Here is a 15,922-nt window from a genome sequence, read left to right on the forward strand (position 1 = left end):
TAGCCTATCTGGACTTTGTTCGCTGATCGTGCTTTTGTACGTGTGTGTGTGTCTGTGTCTGTGTTTCTGTGTGTCTGTGTCTGTGTTAGTGTGTGTGCCTGTGTTAGTGTGTGTCTGTGTTAGTGTGTATGTGTGTGTGTGTGTGTGTGTGTGTGCGCGTGTGTGTGTGAGTGTGTGTGTCTGTGTTAGTGTGTGTCTGTGTTAGTGTGTGTGTGTGTGTGCGCGTGTGTGTGAGTGTCTGTGTGTGTGTCTGTGTCTGTTAGTGTGTGTCTGTGTTAGTGTGTATGTGTGCGCGTGTATGTGAGTGTGTGTGTGTGTGTCTGTGTTAGTGTGTGTCTGTGTTTGTGTATATATGTGTGTGTGTGTGCGCGCGTGTGTGTGAGTGTGTGTGTGCCTGTGTTAGTGTGTGTTTGTGTGCGTGCGTGCGTGCGTGTGTGCACGTGCGTACGTGCGTGCGTGAAATGAAAGGGTCATTATCTTAGCTGTTTCCCCTTTCTAACTCAGCGATCAAACCACGAACACAGGCTTTTCAACATGACAGTCACCGCCCGAGGGACATGCTCGTTACTGATTCTCATCGGACTGTGCTTCGGCGTCGATACATATATATATATGACCTCTCCCAACAGTACACCTATACAGAAGTAGAGAATGTTTCGCTGAGATATTTCCTTGTGGATGAACTGTGAGGGTGATGGTCAACCTACAGCAGTCGGTGAATCAGATCAGTTCTCACTTTGTCGGTGTGACCATTGATGCCGCTTTAATCCACGACAGATGGCGCAAACTAGATTTCAGGTGAGGGTTAAAGAAGGCTGGGGGGTGGTTGCAACCTCAGTCAATTCGTGTTACTTTTTTGAGCTGCTGAATAAAAGTGTTAACAAATACAGCTTTCTAGTTGTGTATCTGTTGGACGAAAGCAAGAGGTGTGTGTTTGTGCACGCGTACGCATGAAGAGAGAGAGAAAGAAAGAGAGAGAAAGAGAGAGAGAGAGAGAGAGAGAGAGAGAGAGAGAGAGAGAGAGAGAGATGACGATGATGATGATGATGATAACTAAACTTTATTTTACAAGGAATGAGGTTTAAGGCTATACCTCTTCTTATAGCCTGTCCGCTTACATCTAAACAATACCAAATTCTAATTAATGACAAACAGAAAAGCAAGCAGGCAGAGACAGAGAGAGAAAGAGCACATTGTATAATTGACTCTGCTGTTTTAATGTCTGTGTTGGCCTTTTGACATCGCGGAGGTTGGAGAGATATAAAGAGAGAGGGAGGAGAGGCAGAGAGAGAGAGAGACAGAGAGAGAGAGAGAGAGAGAGAGAAAGAGAGGGGCAGAGAGAGAGAGCGAGAGGCAGAGAGAGAGAGAGAGAGAGGGGCAGAGAGAGAGAAGCAGAGAGAGAGAGAGAGAGAGAGAGACAGAGAGAGAGAGAGAGGCAGAGAGAGAGAGGCAGAGAGAGAGAGAGGCAGAGAGAGAGAGAGAGAGAGAGAGGGACAGAGAGAGAGACGCAGAGAGAGAGAGAGGCAGAGAGAGAGAGAGAGAGAGAGGCAGAGAGAGAGAGGCAGAGAGAGAGAGAGAGAGAGAGAGAGAGAGAGAGAGAGAGACGGGGGTGGGGGTACTGGTTCATGAGGTATAGGGCTATTTTGAACATATCTAATCTACAATGCGCAGCGTAACATATTCTGTGCCCCGTTCTTGCTGACTCCCCCTAACACCAAGAACAAGCTGAAGGACTCTACTTTCTTCGACGAGTTTTCCCAAGCCCTCGACCACTACAACGTGACGTCCCACAGCGCCATCGTCCTCGGTGACTTTAACATCCACTGGGACTGCCCTGCCAACGCTGACACCAAGCGGGCCCGTGCGCTGCATGCGCTGTTGGACAGCTACAGTGTTGACCAGGTCGTTCCTTTTCCCTCCCACTCCCGTGGCCACATCCTGGATTGGATTGTCACTCGACCCTCGGATAATCTGGTCTCCAGCCTCGTCGCCAACGACCATCTTGTCTCCGACCACACTGCCATCAACTTCGTCGTCAACATCACCAAGCCAGCACAGAAGCGGAAGATGGTCACACGTCGCAAGCTACGAGACATTGAGACAGATGCTTTTGGAGACGAAGCTGCCCTGCTGCTTGCCCAGCGCAAGACCCGTTCTCCGACCCCGCCCATTTCTTCAGCTTGACTCTGCGCCAGCTCCTCGACAAACACGCCCCGCCATCCCTATGCGCAGTCTCTGAGCGACAGCCGGCTCCCTGGCTCTCTGATGACATCACAGCCGCCAAGATCGAGAGACGACGAGCGGAGCGTGCATGGCGACACTCTGGCCTGGAGGTTCACCGTCAGATTCTCAGGGATGCGCTGCTTTGAGTCAAGCAAGCCATCACTGCTTCCACGACCGCATCGTCAACGCCTCATCATCCAGGGAGCTGTTCTCCATCATGTCCTCTCTCCTGGGCTCCTCCCCCGCTGCCCCCTTATCCACTGCTCACCCACCACAAGATATCCCGGAGTTATTCTCGGAGTTCTTCAATTACAAGATTGACAAGCTTCGGAGAACACTCGATCAGCAGCCCTTCGTCCAGTCCCCACCCTCCCCTTCCTTCTCCGGCTCCCCCCTCACGTGCTTTCAGCCTTTCACTCAAGACCACGTCAAGCGACTCATCACCAAGACGGCCATCAAGACCTGCGAGCTAGACCCCCTGCCAGGTTTCCTCTTCACCAAGTGTCTGAACAAGCTCCTGCCGTCTATCATAGATATCATCAACATCTCCCTGGCCACAGGCGTCGTTCCCGACTGCTTCAAGTCTGCCGTTGTCCGCCCACTCATCAAGAAGCCCGGCCTTGACGTCAACGAGTTGAAGAACTACCGTCCTGTGTCCAACCTGCCCTTCCTCTCCAAGCTTCTGGAGCGTATCATCCTGGAGCAGTTGAGCGCCCACCTGTTTCGGAACTCGCTGATGCCAGTGTACCAGTCAGCGTACCGCCCTCACCACAGCACCGAGACGGCGCTCCTGCGAATCACCACGGACCTCCTGAACGCAACAGATAGCGGTCTCGTCTCTGCCCTTGTGCTGCTGGACCTTTCCGCGGCCTTCGACACGATCGACCACCAGCTACTCGTCGATCGCCTCAGTTACACGTTCGGCATTCACGACACCGCCCTCTCTTGGTTCCGGAACTACCTCCAGAACCGCTCTCAGACTGTCACCACTGATTTGTTCTCTTCTCAGCCTGTCCCTGTCCGCTTCGGCGTCCCACAAGGGTCTGTCCTCGGCCCTGTCCTTTTCACCCTGTACACCCAACCCCTCTCCCTGGTCATCGAACGCCACGGCTTGAACTACAACTCCTTTGCCGATGACACGCAGCTCCAGAACAGCGCCAAGCCGGAGGACGTTGACCATCTCCTTGGATCCATCTCCAGTTGTTTCACTGACATCAAGAACCGGATGACTGAGAACAAGTTGAAGCTGAACAGTGAGAAGACGGAGGCCCTTCTCGTTGGAACACGACAGAAGATTGCTTCCCTCACTGTGACCGACCTCCAGCTGGATGACGCGACTGTTCCATTCTCCCCTGCTGTCAAGAGCCTTGGCGTCTATCTCGACTCCACTCTCTCCATGCAGACACACATCTCCTTCATCATCAAGACCTGCTTTTTCCATCTACGACGCATCGCCTCCATCCGTCGCTACCTCACCCATGACGCCTGTGTCAAACTGGTTGTCTCCCTCATCTTGAGTCGTCTGGACTACTGCAACTCCCTTCTGGCTGGCCTCCCCGCCTCATCCATTCATGGCCTACAACGAGTCCAGAACGCTGCTGCCAGGCTGACGTTGATGAAGACGAAGCGAGACCACATCACCCCCCTACTTCGCTTCTTGCACTGGCTCCCTGTCAACACCCGAATCTCCTACAAACTGTCCACTCTGGTCTACAAGTGTCTCAACGACTCTGCTCCCGAGTACCTTAAATCCTCCCTGGACCTGTACACCCAGCCCTCCGACCGTCCCCTTCGTTCTGCTGCTGACCCACTCCGCCTTCACATCCCTCGCTCGAAACTCGCATCTGCTAGTCAGCGTGCATTCCCCTCCGCGGGCCCCTCCGTCTGGAACTCCCTGCCGCTTGAGCTTCGCCAGAGCCCCTCTCTTGACGCGTTCAAGAGTAGGTTGAAGACTCAGTTCTTCCCGTAGCTGGCTGTGACTTTCATGTTCGACGTGATGTGTTGTGCCCCAAAAGACATTCTTGTGCTGTGCTCTGTGAGAGGTGTTTTCTTTGTGCTTAATATTATTTTGTTTGGACCTAGCTATTGATATGTACATTGTTGTTTAAACAGTTGTTTGTTGTATGTTTATCAGGGTTTGCTAGTGTGTGATAGGGTTCGTGTCCGTCTGTAGATGTTAGTTTCTTTGTTAGTCCTGTGTTGACAACTCTTCGACAAGCGCTTAGAACTGTACCCACGGAATACGCTCTATATAAGCTTCCTATTGATTGGTTGACTCAGCTGCCTGAAAGAAAAACTGTGACAACGTTATCGTTTGCTATGAGGACTTTTGGTGTTATCGTTTGATAAATATAAAAAGCCGTCCTTGGCACAGTGCGAGGCTGATAAACTGTCGCGCTATTACCTGAGAAAGTGTGAAGATGATTAGCAGTGTTTGCTTGACCCCTTCACTTTCTTACAGGGTCGCATTTGCATTCGTTGCCTGCGCTTTTTTTTTTGAACCTGCAACAATGAAAGATAACTCCGACACCCTTTTTGCTCAAACACCGCACAGATACAGCTAATATTTCAAATATATTTTTATCACGTTTGGTCATGTTTACAGTACAGCGGTACCGGTGTAACACGAGAAAATTACTCCCACGAGATTTTTACTTCGGAGTAAACATTTCGTACGAAAAAGTTACTCCCTTTACGAAAAAAGCACTCCCCCATTACACGAGATAATTACTCCCCAAGACAGGTGAGTTCCGAGTAAACATTTCGTACAAAAATGTTACTCCCCTGACGAATAAATAACGAATAAATTACTTCACCCAAACACAAGCAATTTAACTTCCCATGCCAGGTGTACGAAATGTTTACTCCCTTGTCCCCTGTTAGTCTTGGTGGTGGAAGGGGTGGAAGGAGGGTAGCGCGACATTCGTGTGCGCGAGATCACTTATTGGCATTATCCCTTCGCCTGCATCCCATTTTTGCGTACGAGATTTTTACTGGAAGTGAAAAAAATGGGGCGTACAAATTTCGTGGAGGGAGTAATTTTTTCGTGCCTTGGGGAGTTCTTTTCTCGTACGAAAAGTTTACTCGGAGTAAGAATTTCGTACGAAATATTTACTCCGGAGTAAATTTTTCGTGGAGTAAAAATTTCGTGTTACACCGGCTTTTAAAACAACCTTAAAAATACACACGAGAGAATTACCCAGGTCTGAATTCATAGGGTTTCTAAAAGTGAAGGTAAATGTACAGATTTCATAAACAGAACAATTGAAAAAGCAAGGTCTTACAAGGACTAACATCTAAGGGTCTTAGAGGGGGCGGGGTTGGGGTAGCCGGGTAGCTCAGTGGGTAGCGCACTGGGCGGGTTCGAATCCAGGCCGTGACGGACACGGTCAACTTTATGTATGTATGCATGTATGGGGCGATTTATATTGCGCTTGACGTTCTCTAAGCGCTTTACATATTAATTTCTGCCGTGTGAGATGGAATTTTTTACTCAATATATCACGCATTCACATCGGCTAGTAAATCTCAAGCCAATTAAGGCGAATATTTACGTTTCACGGCCTATTATTCCAAGTCACACGGGTATTTGGTGGACATTTGTATCTATGCCTATACAATTTTGCCAGGAAAGACCCTTTTGTCAATCGTGGGATCTTTAACGTGCACACCCCAATGTAGTGTATGTGAAGTCTCAGAGACGGTATCCCTGTTCCATCCCCCGTGTCACCACAATAAACAGAAATAAAAGTTGAGTCAAGAGAAGCATGAGGTAATAAATTAAGAGAGAAAAGTGTACAAAACCGACACCTTCAGCCTGTGTTCAAGTAGGCTTATATATCCATAGCCTCAAGAGTCAGGTGGAACATATACACTTATTCAGGATTTCAAGGGTAAGTGCACGTTTCACCCTCACACACGTAAGTATACAACTACACGTACACGTTGATTGAAATACCATTTGGCGAGCGTGGACGTTAGAGTCATTGTGAAGTAGACTGCAAAGTTGTCAAAGACTGACGACTTCCGTATTACGTATTTCCTCTTTCAACTTATTGTTCTCTTCATCATTTTATTGTAATGTCTGCAGTTTGGACATGTCATTTCATTCGTGTCAGTCGAAAAGTGTGTTGTTTAATAAAATAAACGTTTACTAAGACACAAGGGTCGAACCCGTATTATTGTGTGTTTTTTACATTTATTCAAGTTTTGACTAAATGTTTTAACATAGAGGGGGAATCGAGACGAGGGTCGTGGTGTATGTGTGTGGGTCTGTCTGTCTGTGCGTGTGTGTGTAGAGCGATTCAGACTAAACTACTGGACCGATCTTTATGAAATTTGACATGAGAGTTCCTGGGAATGATATCCCCGGACGTTTTTTTCTTTTTTTTGATAAATACTTTTGATGACGTTATATCCGGCTTTTTGTAAAAGTTGAGGCGGCACTGTCACACCCTCATTTTTCAATCAAATTGATTGAAATTTTTGTAAAGCAATCTTTGACGAAGGCCGGACTTCGGTATTGCATTTCAGCTTGTTGGCTTAAAAATTAATTGATGACTTTGGTCATTAAAAATCTGAAAATTGTAATAATTTGTTTTTATATAAAACGATCCAAATTTACGTTCATCTTATTCTACATTATTTCCTGATTCCAAAAACATATAAATATGTTATATTTGGATTAAAAACAAGCTCTGAAAATTAGAAATATAAAAATTATGATCAAAATTAAATTTCCGAAATCGATTTAAAAACAATTTTATCTTATTCCTTGTCGGTTCCTGATTCCAAAAACATATAGATATGATATGTTTGGATTAAAAACACGCTCAGAAAGTTAAAACGAAGAGAGGTACAGAAAAGCGTGCTATGCAGCATGCACAGCAAAACCACTACCGCGCTGAACAGGCTCGTCAGTTTCATTCCGTTTCGCACAAGCGGCGGACTACGGTCATTGTGAAAAAATGCAGTGCGTTCAGTTTCATTCTGTGAGTTCCACAGCTTGACTAAATGTAGTAATTTCGCCTTACGCGTCGTCGTCTTCGTAAATACGTGAGTGAGTACAGTACTAAGTGGTTGCCGGTAATGGAAAGAAGGAAACAGACCCGAGAACTGAAAGCTTTCACCGGTTTTGCCTGTCGTTTACTGTTTTCTGTTTGCCCCCCGACCCCCTATTCCCCCTCCCGCGCGGCAATAACTTCAGGGTGACTGCGATGCGAGACCTGTCCGATGGGAGGACAACTACCAATGAAAGATACCTTCCTCAGCCCATCTGTTTTATATGTTGACCACAAAATACTTACCATAACAGGCCACCCGCAATGCAATTACACTGGTTGGCAATCCCAGTTATGTCTTTTGATTCAAAAGGCACCACTGTGTCATGTTTTATTGCTTTATTATTTCCAGATACAGCGTACAGACTTCACAATGCAGATCTCTGTTGCACCATTCCTCTTTGCCCTTTTGTGCCTCTTCGGAATATCACGGGCTTCACCAGAAAATGCCCTCCGTTTCTCTGTGGACAATGAGAAAGAAAGGGACAAAACTCTGTCAAAGAAGGATAACTCATTGGCCACGCCAGTGGTGGTGCAGATCAACTTTCAGCAGTCACTGAGTACCATCAACTCCCACTTTATCGGCGTCACCATAGATGCTGGGGCTGTCAGGCAGAACTGGGCCACGCTGGATTTCAGGTAGGGGGAGGACATTGATTGTATCGATTTTCAGAAAAGAGGTGAGCGATTTTGAGGGATGAAAGTAAAGTACAGTCGAACCTGCTCTTACCAGCACCTCTCAATAGCGACCACCTGTCCATTACGTCCGATCCCCGACGATTTAAAAAGAAGTTTGTTGATATATATAAAAAAAACTTTTAATATTTATATCTACCTTTTCATGGCGGCCATCTGCCCATAACGACCACCTTTGGTAGCTCCCTTAGGTGGTGCGCGGTTATAGAACGGTTTGACTGTAATTGTGTCTTGAGAACAGAGGTGAGACTAGTTGTTGTTGGAACCAAGAGGGAATGTCGAGTGAAATGATCACGACGACACAAAAGCAGGGCGAGAAACGAAGCTCTCTAAGCTCAAGCAGCTACTCCCCCCCCCCTCCAAGTGGTGTGCTCGCTTTCGTTGTTTTCCCAACATTTTGTTTGACTAGGTTGTCAGATAGTTTTCAGGAGAAGTAGAAGAGAGTAATTAAGATACCAATCGAGTGGACGCCAGCCGCTTGAAATCAGAAGCAAACCTGAGAGTTTCAACCAATCCAAACCCGCGGCTGGTTCCCACCCGGTTGGTATCTTTCTCGTGCACTACCAGCCCAGGGAACTTATGAGGATACCAGTTTGAGGACATTTATCAAAATACTCCGAGTCAGGCATCAACAATTGTCAAAACTTATTTAAAGAACGAATCGGTGTCCTATTGTGTATGTGGCGTAGCTTCTTTGTTGTCATTTTACAATCTGATATTTGAATGTTACTTTGCAGCTCCAAGAAGGTCCAGACCTTAGCACGTGCTTTGGTGCCAACCTTCTTTCGCTTGGGCGGCACCAGTGCTGACGCGATGACCTATGTTCTGGACACTGGTCGTGACCACAGTGACCACAGTACGATTATGACTCCAGCAAAACCAGGCTTTAACATGACAGGTTGGGCGTTTATTGAAAACTCTTCTTGTTCTTGTTCTCGTTCTTGTTCTTGTTCTTCTTGTTCTTCTTGTTCTTGTTCTTGTTAACCCCTGAGCATGTTCTGCAAACATGCCCACACCTGGAGACAGCACGCCAGCACTACTGACCGGAAGACACCAGCCTGGGCACCAAGCTCTACAGACACCTGGAGACAGCACGCCAGCACTACTGACCGGAAGACACCAGCCTGGGCACCAAGCACTGGGGACCCACTGCCGATCTACAGAAGACTGCGGACTTCTTGGCAGCCACCGAACTGAGGATTTAACGGCTATAACATCGAACGCAGAAGAAGAAGAAGAAGAAGAAGAAGAAGTGTTGTTGTTGTTGTTGTTGTTGTTGTTGTTGTTGTTGTTGTTGTTGTTGTTGTTGTTGTTGTTGTTCTTCTTCTTCTTCTTCTTCTTCTTCTTCTTCTTCTTCTTCTTCTTCAACTTCTTCTTCTTCTTCTTCTTCTTCTTCTTCTTCTTCTTCTTCTTCTTCTTCTTCTTCTTCTTCTTCTTCTTCTTCTTCTTCTTCTTCTTCTTCTTCTTCTTCTTCTTCTTCTTCTTCTTCTTCGCTCCTTGTGGAGGAAAGGTACTCAACATTTGTACTAAAGCCTATTGTAATTGAAAAGTAATGATTTCGAATTACAAGCTCGAAGCTAGGATTTGTCTGAAAAGAATGGTTGAAGTCTTGTTATTTGATTCGTGCTCAACTCGGCATTGTCATCCTAGACACACAATCTTGAAACTGAACATGCTAAAACTAACATATTATGATGCTATATATGTGACCCTCCACCACGACATGAGTCGCATGTCACCTTTGCATGATTTTCATATTTTTATGCTTTATCCAGTGGTAAAAACTGCTTTAGAAAAGAACGAAAACTGTTTGAGTTATAAGCCTGTGACTAAGGTGACCCTCACACTGTTACCAGACACTCCCCGGACTTCGCGCAGAACCGCACGGGGTGACATGCGACTCATTTCGTGGTGGAGGGTCACATATTTAGTTGTTGAGCTTATTTTTTTTAATTTGCAATCTAGATGTAGGCCTATATTGTTCTATTTGTTTTGCGTAGCAGTATACTTTTTTTTCCTGGTATGTTTTTGAGACATTTTTCAGTTATTTTTTTAGGGCGCTATGAGCGCCCTAGTGCTAAGGTCGCGATTGAGCTTGCCACTGGCGGCTTCTATGCCACTGGCGGCTTCCATTTTGTTGTGACGTAGCTCGTCATCTGCGCTGTTCCGGAAATGAGCTGCGCTTTTTTGGAAATCAAACTATCATGTGTTGTGGCCCATCTTCTCATCTGCGTTTGTTAGTTGTAAAAGATCTTTGAAAAGTATGTAGGATATAGACCTTGCAAGCATGGCACCTGCAAGTGGGATTTCATTTGAGGTGCCATTCGGATGTAACGCTTATTAATTCAAGAGAGAGATAGAGAGAGAGAGAGAGAGAGAGAGAGAGAGAGAGAGAGAGAGAGATAGATGGATGGATGGATGGTTGGATGGATAATTTATTGCACTAATCATTGTATTGATTATTACAATTTCCAGTGAGAGAGAGGGAGAGAGAGAGAGAGAGAGAGAGAGAGAGAGAGAGAGAGAGAGAGAGAGAGAGAGAGAGAGAGAGAGAGGGAGAGAGAGAGAGAGAGAGAGAGAGAGAGAGAGAGAGAGAGAGAGAGAGAGAGAGAGAGAGAGAGAGAGAGATCAAGTTGATGTTTTTTGTTCGAAAGTAATGGAGTATGCATCCAGCGAGACACACAAAGAGACACACAGAGAGACAGATTTGTGTTGTACATAGTATGACCAAATGTTATCTTTCCTTCAAGCTGAGCAGTGGGTGACCATCAACGAGTTTGTACAGACAGTTGGCTGGGACTTCATCTTCGACTTCAATGCACTCAAGCGGAACGCTGACGGCTCCTGGAATCCTGACAACGCTCGCCAACTGCTGCAGTTTTCTGCTGACAGGAACTACACAATTGCTGGATTTGAGATGGGAAACGGTACGTGTCTGTCGAATTACCTTCTGGTCTTCTATCAAACGTTTTTGTGGACGCCACCAGCACTACCCACCCACCCACTCTGCAACCACCACTTTGAAAATACAATCACTGTTCCATGGTTTCTATATTTTTAATTCATTGTCATTACCCTTTCTCAAAAACAGAATACGATCACTACAATAACAAGTACAACACGACTGTAACCCCCAGCCAGCTTGCCAAAGACGTCGTGTCGCTGCAGAGTCTGCTGTCCGAGTTCCCCAAGTACTATGGGTCCTTCATCATCGGGCCAGAGACTGGTGGCATCCATGAGGAATATTTTCAGGCGTGAGTGTATATTATATTGCACACCATAAAGTCATCACATGGCAGACTTTGTACCAACTTCCCCCCACCTTTCAAACGATTTTAGTCGGCGCCAAGTCAAATCAAAGTCGCTGCCTATGTGAACAGCGCAAACGCTCAAATTAGTTTTAAGCGACGATTCTCGCCTGACTTGAAGGCCAGTGCAGCTAGCTATTGGAGCTACCTCATAATGCGGAAAGAGCAGTTTTGGAGTCGCTGCTAAATCTGGCCTACATCGTACCTAAATCGCTAGGGCCGTTCACATAGCAGACTTTTCGCCGACTTGGCCTCGACGACTCGGGAGCGATTTCAAACGACAAAAGTTGGGGAACAGTTGGTTGCAACTCTGCCATGTGAACAGCACTTAAGGCTTTGGCACAAAATAATGTGCATTCGTGTACCGGACCAGACTGTTTCTGCGGTTATCCCTAAAATGAACAAGCTTCCTTTTGGTTTAAATAATGTTTTAGTCGTTTACATTTTAATGAAATTTACATCTGTTGCAGGTTCCTGGCCGCTGGAGGATCCAAGGTTGTACGGGCAGCTTCTTTCCATCAGTGAGTCATTCTAAGTTTGAAGTTGAGTGATGTAATTTCTCTGTTTAATTGCTATTAATTGAAAAGGTTGATGAGCAAAACTTGTCGACTAAATTCTAAAAGATACACTTTTTTTTTAAATAGACAAAAAGAAATAATGGCACCTTGGCATTTCCGATAACAAAAATCAAAAACATCCAAATTGTAAGCCGAGTCTAAAAGGCACTGTCGTTCCCGAAAACCAGTTCTGCCCTCTATCTCAGCTCTGCCCTGGATTTTCATGGGATACAAACATCCCTCCACTGGGACATACATTCAAACTAATTTCCTTAATGCAGTCTATTCAGGATAGGGATGTTTTTTTGTGTTGTTTTTTATCAAGTTTTATCAACGGTCAAAAGTGTCAATCTGAAAAATTATATCATGAACAATTGAAAAGTATGTACTTTGCAAGAATGGCACCTGTAAGTAGCATTCCATTTGAGGTGCCATTCGGATGCAACCCTTATTAATTTGAGAGAGAGAGCGAGAGAGCGAGAGAGAGAGAGAGAGAGAGAGAGAGAGAGAGAGAGAAGACAGAGAGAGACAGAGAGACAGAGAGAGACAGAGAGAGACAGAGAGACAGAGATACAGAGAGCTCGAATCATATCATATGAAGGTTATTTTTTGAAGGAAATAGGACAAGCATACACAAGTAGCCAGGCAGATACTGTTTGATATACATGTGTCAAAGTAGAGGGATGATTTTATCCCATGTAAAAGCCTAGACAGAGCTGAGATGGTGCCGTGCATCGTTTACTCAGGAAGGACTGTGTACTCTTGTACATACCATTATCCATACAGCCTGATGTCAGTTGGGTCAAGTCTACTTCGCGACCTTTACTTCACGAGGCTCGCTGCACAAAGCTGAATTTTCGGCAACTTCAACTGCGGAATCATTAAAGCCTTAACGACCAGCCCAGTTTTGATGTTCAATATCATTCCCTTTTCCACAAAGTCAACCTCTCAATAGCGACCGCTTCTGGCCGGTTCCTCGGGTGGTCGTTAGAGACAAGTTCGATTGTATTTCAAAATATTGTCTTTTTTCAGCTATTACTTCGCAGGTGCTGACCGTATTCTGAGCCGCTTCACTGACGTGAAGATCATGGACTCGTTCAAACTCCAGGTGGACAGCGTCTTCAACCAGACTCGCTCTGTGGACGCCCTGCTTCCCGTCTGGCTCAGTGAGACGTCGTCAGCATACAATGGCGGGGCGAAGGGCCAGTCCGACAGATTTGTTGCTGGCTTTTTGTGAGTTGGTCTTCTTGTTCGATTGCTGGCTTTCTCTGAGTTGGGTTTCTTTTTCCTTTGTTGTCTTTCTATTTAGACTTTGGAAAGATAGGCCATAAAGTAATTTCAAGTACGTGAATACAATACCAGAACATGCACAGATTTACCGCAATACGGTCGCCAATACACAACCAACGCTCATATTTCAAAGCAAACTCAAATTCTCATATACAACTATTGTCTAAGAAGAAGAATAATCAGGTACCTGCCGAAATCACTAACACTAAAATGATTGGTAGAGAAATTAACATGGATCGAGGAGTTCCATAAAGCTGCCAAAAAGTGGATGCTTTTTCTGTTTATTTGTCTGCCTGACTGTATGTACGTGCGTGTTTGCAACCGCTTGCACGTGGACATATGATGTATTTTTCTTCCCTGTGCAGATGGCTGGACAAGCTGGGAGTAGCATCATCAAAAGGCATCCAGACCCTGCTCCGTCAGGATTTTTATGGTGGAAACTACGGCTTAGTTGATACTGATCTCAACCCTACTCCAGTAGGAAGTTTTTTTTTATTTTTTATTTTTTATTTATTATTATTTTTTTTTTATTAGCCTTTTTTCGTCATACTTAGGGGGAAATCATGAAAACTATCACTCATTTTAGTGAGTGTTTTTCTCTTGTTACGTGAGAGGATGCGAAATGTAAGTCGCTACCAAAGCAGACTTTAACAATATGTGGAATATGTTGATCAGCGATTGGTTTATGAATCCGCGCAATGAATAACTTGTATTTAATTTCCTCTCGTTCTGTATTATGACTGTATGTGCATTTGATCAAAGAATGCACATTAATCTGGGTTTTGTTATGTTGAAATCGCCGTGTTATATTGTAGCTGAAAATGTAGTGCAGCCTATCTTTTAAGACCTAAAACAAAGCAGAAAAAAACAGGTCCAAGAAGTAGAAGGGAAACAGTCTTAAAACGAAATTAGTCTTAAAACGAAATTAGTCTTAAAATGAAATTAGTCTTAAAATGAAATTAGTCTTAAAATGAAATTAGTCTTAAAACGAAATTAGTCTTAAAATGAAATTAGTCTTAAAATGAAATTAGTCTTAAAATGAAATTAGTCTTAAAAAGACAGTGACAAAAGGTCAGATGTCATGTCTACTGTCCCGAATGACACACGATTGCTGACATTTCACCATTGCCAAAAGAATAAACATATAAGAAATAGGTAGAACATGAATGTGAAAACTGACTTTGATTGTTGATCAGTATGTTCTATACCACTAACAAATAATCTACTTACACATAGCTGTTTGGCAAATGTATGTTGCATGGGACACACTGACATAAAAGTGGAAGATGTTTTCCCTCTAGAGAAACTACATATCAAGTTACAATTTTTGTGCTCTTCCATTCCAGTTGGCAATCAATTGTTAACGCATGTTATTAGAAAAAATAGAACGAAAACAGATTAGATAGAATGAAAAATGTACTGGTGATGTCATTTGGGACATACTGACATGAAAACGTCACCTTTTGTCATTGTCTCAAAAACGAAATTAGTCTTAAAACGAAATTAGTCTTAAAACGAAATTAGTCTTAAAATGAAATTAGTCTTAAAATAAAATTAGTCTTAAAACGAAATTAGTCTTGAAATGAAATTAGTCTTAAAATGAAATTAGTCTTAAAACGAAATTAGTCTTAAAATGAAATTAGTCTTAAAACGAAATTAGTCTTAAAATGAAATTAGTCTTAAAAAGAAATTAGTCTTAAAATGAAATTAGTCTTAAAATGAAATTAGTCTTAACATGTATGGACTTTATGAACAGAAAATCTGGAAACCAGAGTCGTAACAGGGGGAGGTCGTAAGACGGTGCTGATGGGCCGGTTGGGGTTGGGGGTGGATGGGGATGGTGTCTTAACTAACAAGATGGCTCCACTTTACAAACTATCATTGACGTTATGGGTCTTGAAGAAAAAGAGTAATGCAGACGAATAAACGGTAAAAGTACCCCGAGGAAGATCTGTTAAGGATGCAGGTTTTATTTCAATATCTGATTTCCTAAAATGTACAGTTTGTCAATAAAATAATTAATGTTTTGTCATTTTGTCTTGTCAGGATTTCTGGCTGACAGTGTTGTACAAAAGGATTGTACGTGGCGCTGTGTTCAACGCTACAGGACGTCACGATGTCCGTGTCTACGCTGCCTGTGCCAACACTGACAAGTTTGTATAAATCGTCTCTCGAACATTCACGCGTGTGGTTATCTGCGGTAGACGAAGGATGAGAGAGAGAGAGAGAGAGAGAGAGAGAGAGAGAGAGAGAGAGAGAGAGAGAGAGAGAGAGAGAGAGAGAGAGAGAGAGAACAGTGTCATGACATCTTGCTAACGTATTTTAATGCTTGAAAGTTATTCGCTCGGCATCTTACTTACCTCCTCTCTCTTCCAAATGTCAGCATTTTATTCTTTTATCTGGCATTTTTCATCCCTCATTTTTGTAAATCATTTTTCTCCAGTTTCAAGGCAGGAAGCCTGGTGCTGTACATGCTGAACCCCAACAACTACTCCGTGACTTTTGACATGGTCCAGTTAGACTACATGCCTCGCCAGCGCTATACGTTGACCGCGGGGGACAGCGATGGACTCGTGTCCAAGTAAGTGGAGTTTAAAGTAAATTTGAAAACCCCTTGTTTTTGAACGAGTAACAACTTTTGACGCACGTTAACTAATAACGAATTAATGACTTTATTGCAAACATTTGGAACCCTTATCATAAGTGTTATATTTTTACTCACCTGCAACTAAATTTTACGTTCTGTATTTGCGTAGGTTTGTTTTGTTGTGGACTCACAACGTTGTTA

General features: G+C 44.2%; 1 protein-coding gene across 1 annotated transcript in view; it reads left to right on the top strand.

Moving 5' to 3' along the window:
* Window positions 1–6,091: 6,091 nt before the first annotated feature.
* Window positions 6,092–15,922, top strand: part of LOC138978176 (heparanase-like) — a 28,985-nt gene continuing 19,154 nt past the window's right edge. The window contains exons 1-9 of the mRNA XM_070350836.1: window positions 6,092–6,116; window positions 7,636–7,922; window positions 8,717–8,877; window positions 10,730–10,906; window positions 11,071–11,233; window positions 11,758–11,808; window positions 12,877–13,077; window positions 13,500–13,611; window positions 15,181–15,287. Coding sequence (XP_070206937.1) covers window positions 7,657–7,922; window positions 8,717–8,877; window positions 10,730–10,906; window positions 11,071–11,233; window positions 11,758–11,808; window positions 12,877–13,077; window positions 13,500–13,611; window positions 15,181–15,287 — 1,238 coding nt within the window. The 5' untranslated portion in view covers window positions 6,092–6,116; window positions 7,636–7,656. The remainder of the gene's footprint in view (window positions 6,117–7,635; window positions 7,923–8,716; window positions 8,878–10,729; window positions 10,907–11,070; window positions 11,234–11,757; window positions 11,809–12,876; window positions 13,078–13,499; window positions 13,612–15,180; window positions 15,288–15,922) is intronic.

Source organism: Littorina saxatilis, linkage group LG10, assembly GCF_037325665.1.
Source record: "Littorina saxatilis isolate snail1 linkage group LG10, US_GU_Lsax_2.0, whole genome shotgun sequence".
Taxonomy (NCBI): domain Eukaryota; kingdom Metazoa; phylum Mollusca; class Gastropoda; order Littorinimorpha; family Littorinidae; genus Littorina; species Littorina saxatilis.